Here is a 17044-nt window from a genome sequence, read left to right as displayed (position 1 = left end):
TTAACAAGACAACTTCTTCCCAAATAGTGTCACATTAATATAAATCCAATCGTGAAGATGAGAGTTAAAGAAACCAACAACAACACTTGATTCGATAATACAAATCCATAAATCTTTCACATATGACAATCACGGAGTACATGAATGAGGCTTTCCTCCTGTGTATTACACTAACTACAAAGTGAGGGGCAACCACTCCATTTATTCCTTCTCACATTAGTAGGAAGTCTATCATGAATTGCAGGCCATAAAAATACTCTAATTCTCTCCATACCCCCCATTTCCATATATTTTTAAAAATCTTATTAAAGGGAGAATCACTATGGTTCTCAATTAGATAATAAGCACTTTTAATTGAAAACATACCACTCGAGTTTGAACTCCAAATCATCCTATCAGTACTATATATAGGGGTAAGGGGTAGCTGTGTAATGATTCTTTGAATTACCTCATTGGGAACAATCCCTTGCATTTGTTCAAGATTCCATTGTCCATGATGTGCTCAACTTGCCACTGTAGAGTTCTTCTCTACCTTATTAAGATTTGATAAACTTATATGAGCAATTATAAGGTCCTCACTCAATTAACAATCAGTGAAAAGCTTCACTCATTGACCATCTCTTAATTTTCCAACCGGTGCGTAAATCAACAAGAAGTTTTTGGACAATAAAATGCCACAATGAAGAATCAAATGCTTTAGCTTCCCAATCAACACCATTTCGTCCCTTAAGATACCTATTAGTCAAAACTTCCAGTTATAAACCTTTATTTCTAAATGCCAAATTTTAAGCTAATTTTGTACCACAAGCCCTATTCATCGCTTCGAGTTTTCAGAATCCTAAGCCACCCTCTTCTTTTGGCCAACAAAGCTTATCCCATCTTATATAATGCATTCTTTTCCTATTCTCATCACTTCCCCAAATAAATCTTCTTTGAATCTTTTCTACCTCATTGCAAATAGTTATAGGAATTTTAACTACATGCATAGGATAAATGGGAATGGTAGATAGCAGACTTAGCTAATGTAATTCTTCCTATAAAGGATAGGCAATTTACCTTCCAGCTTGCAAGTTTAGACTTTACTTTATCAATAATATACTAAAACCTCTGATGTGGCCTCCTAGTACGTGAAAGATGGATCCCCAAGCATGTATCGATATCACCAAAAATAGTCATTCCAGTTCTTGCTTGCAATTGTTGGCGAGTCTCTCACTTCACATTTTTGGAGAAGAAAATTGAAGATTCTTGCTTATTCACTTTCTACCCTAATGTATCACAAAAGTCTTTAAGGCATTGCATCATACAATCTACTTGATTTTCATAAGCTTCTCCATACTTGGTTTTCATAAGCTTCTCCAAACAATAGTAAATCATCTGCAAACATTAAATGCAAAATGCCCGAACCCTCATTACTAGCATAAATAGGTTTCCACTCTCACTCCTGTACAATATCACATATAATATAGGAGAGCCTATCCATACATAGAACAAATGAGTAAAGGGATAAATGATCTCCTTGTTGGAGACCCTTTGAGGTTTAAAAAACTCATGTTTGTAACCATTGCACAACACATTAAAGGAAATTGAAGAGACACAATGCATAATTAAGTTACAGAATTGAGAATCAAACCTGGCATCAATTAATACTTGATAGAGGAAGGGCCAACTTATTTTGTTATATGCTTTCTCAAGATCTACTTTCATAACAACGAATCCTTTATGACGTTTCACTTTGTTCATGATACGCAACCTTTCCTGGCCCATAATAAAGTTGTCAAACATGTCTTTCAGGTATTAAGCTTGACTAAAATGAAGATATAATCTTATCCATGAACCCCTTTAGTCTGTTCATCAACACTTTCGCCACATACTTATAATGAACAATGTAGAGAGAAATTGAGCAAAAGTGCAAAATAAGCTTAAGATTGTCATGTGTTGGAATAAGTGAAATTAGCGTCTTATTTGCAGAATCAAGAGACACTTTCCTTTGGAACACATCCTTCACAAAACTACGTATCTAGTGGCCTACAACCTTCCACTATGATTGGAAAAAGAAAGGTTGAAATCCATCTACCCCTAGTGCTTTATACAGTCTCATTGTGAACAAAGCAGACTTTATTTCCTCATCAGTTAGAACTCTTCCAAAATCATTTTCCATAATCTTATCAATTTTTGGAAAAATACAAGTCACCTCCAGTATAAGGCTACCATGACCTTTGTCACTATATAATTTAATGAAATAATCGTTAACCAATTTTTACAACAATTTAGGTTCTTCAACCCAGCAATTGTTATCATCTTTTAAATAGGTCACTTTGTTAAATCTTCTATGCCTCTTAGTCTTCAAATCATTAAATGGTAGCATCGTGTGTTTCGATTCCCTCTATTTCTAGAACCATTTAATTTCTTCCTATCGTAGAATAGTCTCCAATTCCTCCTCAAGTTCAATCTCCAACTCATGAAGATAAGTAGAGTAGGGGTAACTTAAGGCCTTTTGAATACTATTAAGTCTTGCTAGGATTTTCTTCTTGTTTCTTTCAACAATCCTGGACACATTCTTATTCCAAACACATAATAATTCTATGAAAGCACCCATATTCCATTCTAAATCTTCATTTTTTTTACTAATTAGATTTGATAATATCCCCAAATCCTTCATTTCGATCCACATAACTTCAAAACAAAAAGGCTTTGTTCCTCTAACAGTACTTTTATCATTATTTAGCACTATTAAGAGTGGGTTATGATTAGAAAATTTGTGCGAGGCAGCATCTTAGCAACGCAATTATTGTAATTCACACAAAATCAAAGTTTGCCAAACCCCTATCTAGTCTTTCAAATAGCCATGCTTTTCCTTATAAACATGGTCCTTTCCAAGTGAATTTAGGCCGAACCCAAACAAGATCAATTAAGCTGCAATCCTTTATTTGAGACTAAAACCACCTCTGCCTCGAAGGATTACCCCTCATGCCACCAATTCTCTCCGTCTCTTTTACGATGTCATTAAAATCCTTAAAAACCAGCCATGGAGAAGAAATAGTATGGGCAAGAGAGTTAAGAAAAGACCATAATACCTCTAAAAAATTTGAACGAGGCAAGGCATAGACGACAGTAACCAAAAATTTTGGAAAGTCAGCACATAGACATCAAAAGTCCACGACTAAGACGTTGATCTTCAAAGAGTTTCAAGCCAACGCTAAACCCCTGAATTACCCTACACTAAGAATGATTCTGATACAATTGAAACCAAAATAAGAAAGTGATGTAAATCGATTAGGGTCATTGTTTCTCGTTTCTACCAGTACAATTAGACTGGGTTTTCTATCATCCATGAGAAACTTTAAATTTCTAAGAAGGTCTTTACCATAAGCCCTTCTCGTATTCCAATATAATAAACTATCCATAAAATAAAAAAAAAATTTTACACCAAGCCCATATTCAACCCAGTATAATCATTGTTAGGACATGGGTGTTTTAAGGACTATAGAGCTTGCTATACTATCACTCATATTCATCTCCTCATTGGACAAATTTGGGTTCACAAACCCAAAGTGCAAATCTCATGGGTCTAAGCCTGCTGAGACTAAATCCTTAGGGTCCTCTAAAGGTGATACTTGATTTTGCTTACCAGAATCAGTAACCAATAAATCTAGCATCTCCTTATTTTGGATATATGGGCCCATTATTAACAACAAAGGCTTTGTGCAGCCCTACTCACACATCATCAAATCCTCCTGTGGCCTTCTTTTTTCCTCTCTCACACATTTCCCCAATCTCTTTTTGGCATTCTTATAGTGCTCTATAGGACTCTCTAATCCCAAAGATGATGCTCCTCCTTTTACATCCCCTTTTTGTTTTTTCTCCCTTCATGGCCCCTTTCAATTTTCCTTTCCTATCTTTTTGTGCTCTTCAACCTATCCTCTATGCCATTCATTCTTGTGATTGCCTCTGTACTAAACACCATAGTACCACTTTCTGCACCCACTAACACTACATTTGCATTGTTTGCACCTTCATCTTATCATTCTGCCATCTTAGCCAGGACATAATGCCTTGACCCATTTGTTTGCTCTTTAGTTCCCTTTCCATCGGCGTTTATAGTTTTTTGGGATGACGTGGTTTTTGGACTACTTTCCATGATTCTGAGTTTGTTTCTCGTTAAACTTTGTTGAACTTTGTTATCCTCAGTCTCCCTTACACCCATCAACGAATTAGCTATAGTAGATTAGTGTTAAATGTGTCTTGAACATGTCTTCGAGTGGTGCACATACATATTGCAACTAGAACAAAGCAAGTAAAGGCCCTCATATTCTAGTTGATACTCTTCACATAAGCAACTTATCCAAATCCACCATCATATAGACTCTAGCACACTGACCCCTTAAATGACCAAACATGTTAACATCAATCTTAATAGTTTGCTCAATGTGATTCCCAATAAGAAATAACATAATCTTGTCATAGTATTCAAGAAAAATACTTGGGAGACGAACCCATACAACAACCTAATCAACCTCTACATCTTATAGTTTAAATTTTGGATCCTATGGACGAACGGTCAAGTCGTGGTCAAACATCATCCAAGGTCCCCTTGTGAGAGCTTAAATATAATCTTACCTAGTTGTCATCTTCACAATATAGTACCCATAATCAATATCAATGAGATTCAAAACATCATGTTTTACCCACATGTTCTGAATCGTGACTCAAGTGCTTTAAAGCCAATGCTACGTCCCAATAGTTTAATGATAACAGAATTCTTCTAAGCTCTATACAACCATCTCTTTATCTTTTTGGAGAAGATGAACTTAGGAAAGTTTCTAGTAGGATCCTCCTTCAACTCACGGTCAAGCTCCATCTCTTCCTCCCTATCTTGAGGTTGTTCCAAGTCTGAGTCTTCCATCTCATTTATTAACTCCCCTTAGGGTTTCCTTCCATCACCTTCGTTATTCATAGTACCTTTCAGTTTATCTCAAAAGGACATCTTACGTGAAGAAGGATTCAAATTAATGCTACTACCACCCAGCTTTGGCCATTGTTCATCCATATTTGAAGTTCCAATATCTTTCCTGTCCCCTTTAATCCTTTTCGCACTCTTATTCAATTGATCGTACTCCTCCCTAAAAGGAGGTTGTTCAAGCAGTAAGGAACTTTTGCGTGACGAGAGCACGAGAGCCATAGTGACTCCAAGGTCTGGAAAGAGTATATTCTTCATCATATCTTTAACTTGTCATCAATTTTGCATGACCCTATAATGTCATGTAACTATGGGTCATGTGAGATCGAAACTACTTAGAGCCCAAATTTTATCATAAGATGTGCCCATATCCACAATTATCAGGCCTACGAGGCTTCAAGAACATGGAAAAATTGAATTTAAAAAAGGAGGAATGACAATGATTTCAGGAAAAAATTAATGCCAGATCAAGATTTTTTAAAGACTTTAGTAATAAAAGATGAAATAATGAATACTAAATTTGAAAACTTCAATTATTAGGAGATCCTAACTTAACAAAAATTCTATGAGGTTCTTATTTGTCATCCTCCCTTAAAAGGGGCGCTTTCTCTGCTGGATTGCTGCATTGGAATCTCCCCGATTCGCACCATGAACCCTACAATTACCCACATCCATGCCTAGGTCGCATGAACGATTGTAAGCAAATTCTGCCCCGTTTTCACGTCATTATTCAACAACTAAACAGGGCACTAACTTGGTCAAGATTTTCATTATGATAAACAGCATGAAAATACATCATCAATTTAAATTAGCACTTACAGGAGGAGCTGAAAGAATTATAATTTCTACAAAACCACCATTACATAATTACAATTTTATGCATTAGAATCAATAACTAAAGTCATATTTTGTTATAACCAAAACAAACAAAAGACGGGGAATTGAAAAAGGAAAAAGAAAAAGAAAGGCGTATCTCTAAAAGGGTTTTCTTTCTAGTCCCATCGATAGAGTTGTCTGGTGTTTTGCACAGATCCTATTTCCCCCATTCCCCGTTGAAATTTTGTCAATATAACCAAAACTAGAATGCGTTAGTTGAGGTTGAGGGTCATCCTAATATTTCTCATAGACAATAGCAAGAAAGAAGTCAGCCCCTGAAGAGTCAATAATAAAATCAAGCTCAAGCAAGCTAAATTGTTCTGTATACCCTGAAAAGAAGGTAGATACTAATGGTGAAAAGAATATTTACTGGCTCAGCAAAAAGAAAAAAAAGAAAAACCAAACATATGTCATTAGGGTGTAATGCTGCAGCCACTCACTGTCTAGTGCTCTACAATGGCTCCCTGCAAGTGGACTTGTTGTGCCCAAGTCCCCTGCATCGGCTGCACTGGAGCTGACGCTTGACTATGCCTTGTGATCCATATCGCTTTGTTGTAGGTCGACCTGGTGGTCGTCGGGTGGGAGGAGGTGTGACAGTTACCATAAGTTCTGAGCCTCTTAAGGCTGGAAAATCCATGCTCGGAATAGGATGTAAAGACTCTGAATAAGTCAATCTGTAGCTTTCAATAGTGAAGTATCTGGAGCAATAATCATAAACACTCCGGCCAATGCCAATGATGACAGCAATGGCATGGCAGCATGGTATACCAGTCATCTGCCAGCCTTTGCAACTACAATCCCACCGATCAATATCAACCACCTCAACAGAGTCACCACGAACCTCACATGTGCTACCAGCTGACAACAAAACTTGAAGTGAATGAGCTTGCCGACTTCCATTTTCAAGCTTTTCCTCCTTGGAAGGAGTTAGCCTAGTCAACCACTGGTCAGAAGCTGCCCTTCTTGTAACAAACAACTCCATAATCTTGCCCCTTATCACATCAACCATTTGTGTTATAGGCAAATCATCTGCATCTGATGCCCAGCTATAAAATAGTTCCCCAAAGTTCGATGTCATGTGATTATACCTGGCACCTTGAAAATATGAATTTGCCCAATGTTGAGGTTCACTCTGTATGATCCAATTATAAGCTTCTACTGAAATAGTTTTGATGCTCTCGATACAATTTTGGAAGCCCTCTGGTTTGGATGCACAGGCAGCAGTGTATAAATCCTCCATCATGAGTCTCTTTACCTCATGAGAAAATGGCCCTTTCAAATCTCTAAAGAGTTGCTCAGTCAAATACCGTAGGCAATATCCATGAAATGAACCAGAAAATATCTCAGCAATTGAATTTTTCAGCCCTTTCCCTCTGTCTGCCACAAATGTTATTGGACAGGATGTTGATAGCACAGATTTGAGTTGAAGCAAGAACCAATGCCAGTTATCATCAGATTCAGTGTCAACAATAGCAAAAGCAAGAGGAAATACATCATCATCAGCATCTGCAGCAGTTCCAACTAATAATGTTCCCTGGTATTTTGACTTCAAAGAGATGCTGTCAAGGAAAATCAATGGCCGGCAACCTTGCTGGAAGCCATACAATGAAGCATGAAATGATACAAACAAACGATGAAAGCTTGAGTCTTCCTTTGTGGCGTAAGTAGCCAAACTTCCAGGATTAGCCTCCATTATCTTCTCAAAGAAAAAGGGCAACAGACTATATGCCTCTTTATAGGAACCCTGAAGCTGCTCCTTTGCAATCTCTTTTCCACGCCATGCCTGAAAATAGTTAAGTTGTATACCATATTCCTGTTTGATATCACTGACAATATCCTTGGGCTTATAATTTGGACAAACTTTCAACTTCTCCTTTATAATACTAGCCACCCAACTCCTAGTTGCTTGATGCCCTGTTGTTGCAACAGCACCGTCACAAATATGAGCTGGATTCATTTTCTTGATGCATATCAATTGAGTAGTTGACAACCTTGATGCATGAATTCTCCATGGGCAACCTTCTGCTTTGCATTTAACAGTCACGCGATGACTATCATTTTTCTTATACCTAAAGGCAAATTGATGAGCAATGGCATATTTACGTAATGATTCCCGAAATTCATGAACACTGCCAAATCTTTGACCTACACCAGTGATGGCATTCTGCCACTGCTGTGCTCCTTTGGCATGCTTATCGTCATTTGAGATGACATTTGCCAAATATGGGGGCACTTGATTGGCATCATCAACAACTTCAAGTGCACCATCATGTGGAATTACTGTCTGGGTAGTGTCATCCACGACACCACCCACAGCATCAAGAGGGGCATCAATTGGAACCACTGTTTCAGACAAGGTTGTTCTGCTTGATCTACGTGTCCATGATTTAAAATTTTAAAATTAGAAAATAATTCTCAAATAATAATCAGATAACAGCTTATAAATAAAGAAAACTACCTACTGGCAGGCATGTTTGACATGTCAGGGGAAATTACATCCTCAATGAAGATATAAATCTCAACGGAACTTGAATCTCCATGAAATTTAATCATTCGTTGAAGATCCTTGTCATTAGAGATTGTAATGAGAGTCTTGTGGTTCCTGGGAAGAAAATACTTGATAGACATGCTATTGGCACTGAAATTAAACATTTCTGCTACTTCCTGCTTAAACTCACAAAATTTCATTTGGTCATCGATGTCAATAGCATGAGCATCACCACCTCTATATGACAAAGAACCATCTTTCTCAGTCTCAAATTCACCTCCAGTCTGACATATTGCTATTATCTTCTTTCCAGCCATGACCTGCGAATGTACAAAATAATAGCTTAAATTGGTGTACCAATTGGAAATAATATTTCAAGTTACAATGACGATGGTAACATGCATAGAAGATATAGAAAATAAAATGTACACTGTATGCAACTAATTGTAGCTTCAAGGAAATGATAGGACAATTTTAAATGAGATATTTCCCATGGTTCAAGGCTTCCAGAATGATTCAAGAATTGTTCAAAAAAAAAAAAGAAAGAAAGAAAAGATACTGCATTTTCATTCTTCCAGGTTTAAGATGTCATAAGGTACGATTCGCATTTTATTTCCCCCACCTTTTCACAAGGAATTTTACAGCACAGGCGCACACTGTATCTCTGCTGATATATAGCGATATGCATACAGGAGGGAAAAATCTCCCATCTCCGTTTTGAAAAATACTTTCATGATTGTCAAGAGTTTACGACAAAAAGAATTACAGATAACGAGTCAATGTCTTCTTAAAGATTTTCAACATAAATCATACCTCAGAAAAATAGATTGGCTACTTGCAAGAGAAAAATTCGTACTTGATAAGAGCATTTTTCATCGAAATAATCCCACCGGATAAAAATTTACAAAAAGAAAATGAAGATTGAGATTGAGTACTCGACCTTCTTAGTAATAATAGGGAAACAGTAGTTCACAGCGAATTTCATCTAGTTCATCATATGCACGCTCAGCCGGTCTTGACCGGAATAGATATCGCAAATAGAACAGAAAACTGAGATACCATATGGCTCAGAGCAGCTGATTCCGAATCAGACAAAGAACAAAAAGCAAGAAACCCGTCTCCAAATCATAAAATTGAGAACAATACACATACCGCTCATGTAATCAAAATCAAGCACCCCAACAAAAGTTCTGACGAAGTTTTCCAATTTTCCCCCGTTCAAAAGAAAGGGGCGTGATCGGCAAGAACGAGTGGGATAGGCCGCAATGAGAAAACCCTAAAATAGACGAAAATGCAATCAAACTAATCGAAGGCACAGAGTGTTCACCTAATTGTGTATCAGAAAGGAGCGATGTTTGCAATCCCCAAGCTATCGGAGAGAGAGACAGAAAATGTACCCGTCGATGGAGGATTGTCACATTTAAAGATATAGGATTGGAGAGGCAAGTGCAGATGGAAACAATAGTTGGGTGGGTAATTCAAGTGCCGCTCCACGTTGAAGTATGCCTCCGTCCGTTCCCCAAAACAAAGCCACATGCTTCTCCGATCCCTCGTCGGTGGCCATGACATACATATCCCCCAACATAGACGGTCTATTTTTAAACAAGTTTTTTTTTTTTTTTTTGGGAGAATGATGCTTTTTCTTTTTTACCAACTTTGGAGAACGATATGTAAAATCCTCCAAAACAAAAAAAAAAGATAATTTAATATTGTAAAATATTATAATTACAGTAAGGTTTTAAGCAATTAATTTTATATGGTTTTGTTCACAACTTGATATAAATATTTATAAACTTGATTTTATCAGCAATTAAAATATTTAAAAAATTATAATTATTTATCAATAATTTTCTTCAATTAATAAAGTCTAACTAATTTTATATAATTTATAAATTTAAGGTAAGTATTTGCAAGTTTATTTTCATCAACAACTAAAATAATTTAAAAAATTACAGCTTTTTATTATTAAAAACCAATTAATTTTATATTGTTTACAAATTTAATATAAATATTTATAAATTTGATTCTATAAATATCTAAAATGATTTAAAAAAATCATAAATTTCTAAATTACAAAAAGATATTAAAATAATTTCACATCAAAATTTAATTTTAAAGAAATACCTTGAATCCTTAATGTTATTATCATACTAGTAAATTATCCATGCGATGTATGGATCTTATACTATAGTTTTTATAAATAAATTTAATCTTATAGAAAGATTCCTCTCAAAAGAATAACCTATAATAGACATATTCTTCATGTCATCTCATACATAGTAGGGCTAATTAATTATCATATTTAATATTAAACATGTATTAAACATGCATATTAAAGTTAAGAAAATGATAAAAACTAAATGCATACGATGTAAATGGATACGGTGGAAAGCAAATTAACAAAAAATTATAATTAATTATATCAAATTATCAAAGACTTTCTTATAAACAACATTAGAAGTTATATACATGAAGTGACCATTCTCATCATGAACTAATATGTTTAAACCCTCCCTACTTCAAATACGAGAAACAATAACACATAATTGGCTGTGGGTGAAAATACAACAAGATAAGTACAAACCCTCATGACACAGGCTCTGGCCTTGGCTCTCATCAATGGTCATTATAAAAGCTGACATAATGGAAAATTGCCTCTTTGTTGTGGTAAATAGTAGCTTGGAATCAAATAGACATATAATAATACATGATATATATATATATATATATATATATATTGTCCTTGCAATTGATCCAAACATTTCTTAAGTTTTAAAAACATGTTTTTCAGTTCGTGTAACTATAAAACACGTGCCATTGCATAATCCCATAAACTTATTAATGTTTCACATTAAAAATAATTAGGGCACCCACTTTAAGCCTTATTTTATAATTCAAAAGGTTTGATGTTATAATTGAATTTAAAAAATCTGTAGAGTGAAGGTCATCGAGTGAATTCATATCCTTATCATCTTCTACAACACTATTAAAGCTTAAGTATATAACTCTCTCTTTAAGGAGTAGAGACAATATGTACCTATTTATTTATTGAATCATAACTAATGTAAAAGCTAATATAGCCATATATCTACAATATGAAAAAGTATAGATATTGGTAAGGAAATGTGAAAAAGGTGAATCAACAATGGATTTTATTGATTTTTCTGAACTATCCAATAACAAATCAGTTGGGATCCTAATATCCACAGATTTTTCGCTAACTCCAACAGTAGTCCTATCTTCAATTAAGATAATATAATTAACAAAATCTTGAGGAACACTAATGAATGCTCTAGTATTTGTTGCTAGAAACTCATGTTTCTGTCAGTGTAAAAGTTGACCATTATCCCAAATGTATGAAGATTTAATGATAGCGAAAACAATGTCTTCTTTCAACCTATTTGGAATAACAGGATATGTTTGACTAAAGTCTCTACGAAACACAAAAGCTTTTAACTTTAGAATATCCTTTAAACATTTGTCAAAAGCTTTAAAATAAAACTTTTATGCTATTGGAGCCTTATCTTATAATAACAACTTTAGCTTAAGTATTAACAACTTTAGTTTAAATAAATCACATGCTTCATCTATTCCAAATTATAAATAAAGCTGGAGGAATTTTTTGTTTCTAAATATAAGACAATTTGAAAAAAATAAGGTTTCATTAATTATATTTTTCTAATATTATCTTTTAGGCAAAAAAAAATTAAAATGATATTGTGGCATAATAATTAAGTGTGCAGGGTATTTTTAAAAGATTATAATTTTATTTTAAAAAATAAGTCTATAAAGTGTTATTATTGTGTTTTATTTATATATATAATCTTATCTCAAATTGTCTTATAATTTAAAATAGAGAAAGTATTTCAATCTATATGTGCTAGATGAAAAATTTGTGACTAATTAGGCGAGGCTCACAGATTTTTATTAAAAACGTTATGCTGACATGTGTTGAGAAAAAAAGAAAAAATAAAAATTGAAGAATATTGAAAAATTATATAAGTGAAATATAAAAAGCATAAAGTATAAAATCAAATTGATATATAAAAAATATATGCTTTTTTACTTCTATGTAATATAGTATACAACTACACATTATATATATATATATATATATATTAGATATATGACATTAGATTAGAATTATCTAATCTCACACCTTTTTTCGATGTTGTTATTTTTGAGTGAACATTTAAACTAATATATTATTTCTTAATTATTAAAAATATAATTTTTATATTGTAGATTAATGATATAAAATAAATTCGGGTTGGTATTTGAGTTAATAACAACACTATGAATTTTGTCTCGATATTTAAATTTCAATTATTTATTTATATTATTTAATTAACTGATGTTATTTATATTTTCTGTTTAAATAATTGTATTTTTAATTTGAAACATTCAAGGTTTATTGGGATAGATTAAAAGATGATAAGATCAAAATTTAACTTTTGATCATTTTTAAATTGAGTTGGAGATTATATGATTGATTAAAAAATTTCAAAGTATTTTATTTTGATTATGCCGTTTTGGAGTTAATAAACTACCAATTTTAAATTGAAAGTAGCATGCATACATATTAAAATTTGATTATATTTAGCATAAATAATTATACATATTAGATCTTATTAAAACTTCATCCAAATTTAAATATTTACAATTCAAATCACAATATTTCATAATTATGTAAAATAAGTTGATAGCATATTATGTTGTATTAGGGGCTTATAACAATATTCAATTAAGTGAATTTGAATCTAAAAGATTAAATTATATTATACATTAATCACTTTTTTAGTTTATATATATAATAATTAAAAAATAATAAAAATGTACTCACAAATTAACAACTAAACCTACCTAATGAAGCATAAAATTACAAAAAAAGACATCTTAAAGTACATAATTAAGTGACGCACGGGTCAAAAAATATTTATTTTAAAATATGTTTGAATCAAATATATCCTAATTTTTTTATAATTTTTTATTTTTTATTTTTTATTTTTAGAATTTTTCATTAATTTATTAATTTACATTATATCCTTATTAACTAACTCTTAAATATCATTCATTTCCTCCAGTAACATGATGGAAGACGAAGGTTCAATATCTGAAGAATAAATTGTTTAACTTGTACACGGATAATATTGATATTATTGTCTATATTATTTGAGAATTACAATACATTTAAAATATTATTAAAACTATTTATATTTATATTATAATTAAGTTAGAAATTATTGAAATATTTATCATTGATCTTTATATTAATATTAAATTTTTTTGATTGAAATGTATTTTTAATTACTAAATTTTTTTAATATAATTTGAAATAATGAATTGGTTATAATTTAGCATATATTCAAAATTTAACTGGAAATTTTTTTTAAAAAAATTTGATAGGAATTATAGAATTGCACCCCAAAAACAGTTTTTTCTGTTCTTATTATCCCAAATAAAACGCTATATAATGGGTATGATAAAAAAATATAAAATATTATTAAATATAAGAAACTATAATTGTTTGATAACATGAAAATCTCTCCTTTATTTTTTTTTTTTTGCAAAAGAAAAACTAAAAGAAGCAGAAACTAAACAAAATAAGGGATTAACATTTATGCGATTGATTAATTATGAATTCAAAATAACTAAATATTTTTTAATTTATAATATTTTTCTTGATTTTATTTGCAATTAATTAGGTAATGTTACATTGAAAAGGTACGATCTAGTATCCTTTTACAGTTAAAATTAATTAATTTTTTTATTTCCTTTGAAGGCTTGGTGTGAGTGAAATCTAAAGAATGACGTTAGGAGAAATGAAAAGAAATGGAAAGAGTTTTTTGTTGTTATTTGTTGGCTGTTGTGGAAAAGGAGAAGTGAACGTATTTTTAATAATAAGTCTTCATCTATATGTTGAGTCAATTATTGCTCACGCCAAGGAAATGTTTAGATACCTTCAAGCCAGAGAGAAGAATAAGATAAGATGGACTATGATGCGACGGTTGTTGTGGATGGTGCTTCGTCGCTTAGAAGCTTTCATGTTTGTTTTTATGGTAAAGAAGAGAATAGACACAAAAACTTACGTTAATATCTTCTAAAACTAATTCAAAATATATTTCAAGGATGAATCATTTAAACCATGAGATGCTGGTCACATTAGGATTGATAGCATAAGTAACATTATCAAAACAAACAACTCAAGCTAACAAAATAAAAAATAATTAATGCTCATATAAATTAATTAAGAGACAAAAAAGAATGATAATACATCTAAATATACAATGGTATCAAAAATGGATAAAATATAAAAACCAAAATCAAAATTGATGAATGAATATCTATCCGATCCACTATATTTATAATTAATACCTGAGCTGGTGTTGGAGGAAATTTTAAATTTTAAAATTTCAATCAACAGGGATCATTAAAATCCAAATAAAATAATTGATTACTTAAGGGGGATCATTAACAATTGAAGCAAGGGGGATCATTAATATATATATGTATATATGTATACGTATAAATTGAAATTGAAATTGAAAATCAAGTAATCAATTTATAATCTTAATATAAAAAATATTATTTTGAATTTCAAATAAAAGAAAATATGGTAAATAAGTAACCTCTTATTTACTCTATAAGTGTGTGTATTATAATTTTATTCTTCAAACTGGACCTATCAAAATATAGAAAAATATAATTTTATTATTGTATGAATATAGAAAATAATTTGATTAATCCTTTTCATATGATTTGACTTGAATTTTGAATGGTAAATATAGTTAAAAGAAAATAAAACATATACCACCAGTAATCACTCATTTATTTTACATATATATTATTTTATATATAAAAATATCTATTTTTTTTAACTAAACATCATTTTGAATTTTGAATATATAGATGTATTACTTTATAATATGATCAAAATTTTCAAACATCACACGGATAGATCAATAACTTCTTATTTAAATTTATGATATCATTGATATATAAACTGTAATCTTTGCATAATTAACTATATAATTTTGGAATTTAAATAAATATAAAAAATAATAATCCTTTTTAGATGTAAAATCTTTTTTTCTAACCAATCCATTTATAAAGCTTAATTTTCCAAACATCTTTTGAATAGGTTAAAATTTTCAGAAATAATGAGAATTCTTTACTATATATATAAAAAGAACCTAGATTCAAAAAATTTCGGGATACTTATATGTGTGTGTACACTCAATTATATGAATTTATATTTTTGCATATCATTATGGTGGGTGAAAACTTTAAATAGATATATAATAATTTGAATTCAAATATGATCATATTTGAATTTTAAATAGGTCAAAAAATAATTTTTATATACATTTAAAAATTAATAATTCATCCCGCATCTAACTTCAAACTTAAATAATATATTTATATATATTAAAAATAATAAATAATCTTGAACATAACCCCAAACTTAAGTTCGAAGCATAGAATTATATGAAAGACATTTTGAAACACAGGATTATAGTAAACTTAAAAATAAATACATGATATTTTCTTGTAACTTTCAACCCTACTTTTATATATATAATGATTTTACTTGATCAATTTATTATTATTTTTTATTGTAATCATTCTCCCTTTTTCCTGACCTAATTTAAATGTCTGATACATTTTTAAAAATGCCACTCTGTGGCTTGACGGTGAAAGTGCTCTGTTGTCGCAAGGCAAGCCACAAGTTCGAATCCAAGCACTCTTAGTCTCACATACACACAACAACGATAAATTTTAAATAAATTTTAAATAATACTTTACGTTAAAAACAGGTAATATATTAAAAAAATGTTCTAGTGGAGTTGAAGAAGAGATAAATGGGGGAAAAAATAAAGAAGGGATCCGTGTAACAGCACTTGTAATTTTATAAAGAGTTTGTTAAATTTTTAGAATTAAAGGAGGTGATTGTAGTTATAGTAAAATAAATAAATCAGCATTTAAACTTTTTTTAATATTATAAAGTTGATTAATTTTAATCATATTATACAATTAATTTTATGATTATAAATTTGATTTTCTTCATTAATATCATTTTTAAAGAAAAGTTTAAAACTGATATTAGCTAAGAGGGGGCGCTACCCCTGCACAAAAAAGAAACAACACGTAACAATAAATCAAGGTCTAAATGAAACATACAAAAACTAAAATATGTTAAATTTTCTGTCTAACAATACACTAGTGTACCAATTTCTAGCCACCAAAATATGTTTATAAATAATATCGATGCCATTTGATTATTAGAAAGAAAATAAAATGAAATGAATTAAAAAAAATAAAAATAAAAATAAGATTGTAAAAAGAAATAACAAGCTTCATAAAGAATGACGTAATTTAATTTATGAAATTCATTATCATGATTCATAAAATTTTTGAAGGACATAATAATTTTTATATCTATAATATATACTAATGAATTTTATCATACTTATCATAAGAAGAAAGAATAATTTATTTATTTTTATATTAATTTTTTAATGCATCCTTTTTTTTAAACAAAAACAGACGGGACACGCAGTCATAAAAAATACAACCAATGAGTGGATAGCAATCAGGTAAAAGGTAAAACCTCCCTATTGTTACGTTTTTTCGGTTTGCTCGTAGCTGCGGCTTTTGTGGTCATCACCGTCGGACATGGGTGGTCCTTTCTGGAATCATGTGGCGGACTGGCGGTGCTCTTT

General features: G+C 31.2%; 1 protein-coding gene across 8 annotated transcripts; it reads right to left on the bottom strand.

Annotated features, from left to right (window-relative positions):
- Positions 1–1740: 1740 nt before the first annotated feature.
- LOC129322157 (uncharacterized) lies at positions 1741–9877 on the bottom strand. 8 transcript variants are annotated; one of them, XM_054968277.1, is made up of 5 exons: positions 9719–9877; positions 9474–9597; positions 9262–9371; positions 8292–8641; positions 5800–8205 (listed from the first exon to the last, which is right to left on the bottom strand). In XM_054968277.1, exons 3-5 carry the CDS (start codon positions 9304–9306, stop codon positions 6285–6287), a joined length of 2316 nt encoding a protein of 771 aa, XP_054824252.1. In that variant the 5' UTR covers positions 9307–9371; positions 9474–9597; positions 9719–9877; the 3' UTR covers positions 5800–6284. The 8 variants fall into 8 exon arrangements, with proteins under 8 accessions (XP_054824268.1, XP_054824252.1, XP_054824261.1 ...); XM_054968293.1 differs by adding an exon at positions 1741–1755 and having other exon boundaries at positions 6274–8205; positions 9262–9877; XM_054968286.1 differs by having other exon boundaries at positions 5800–6162; positions 6274–8205; positions 9262–9877.
- Between the last annotated feature and the right edge of the window lie 7167 nt (positions 9878–17044).

The sequence above is a fragment of the Prosopis cineraria genome, unplaced genomic scaffold, assembly GCF_029017545.1.
Source record: "Prosopis cineraria cultivar Desert tree isolate PC_DT_omini unplaced genomic scaffold, ASM2901754v1 PC1, whole genome shotgun sequence".
NCBI classification, from domain to species: Eukaryota; Viridiplantae; Streptophyta; class Magnoliopsida; order Fabales; family Fabaceae; genus Prosopis; species Prosopis cineraria.
Note: the sequence above shows the minus strand (reverse complement) of the source record. Positions and strands in the feature narration are given on the sequence as shown.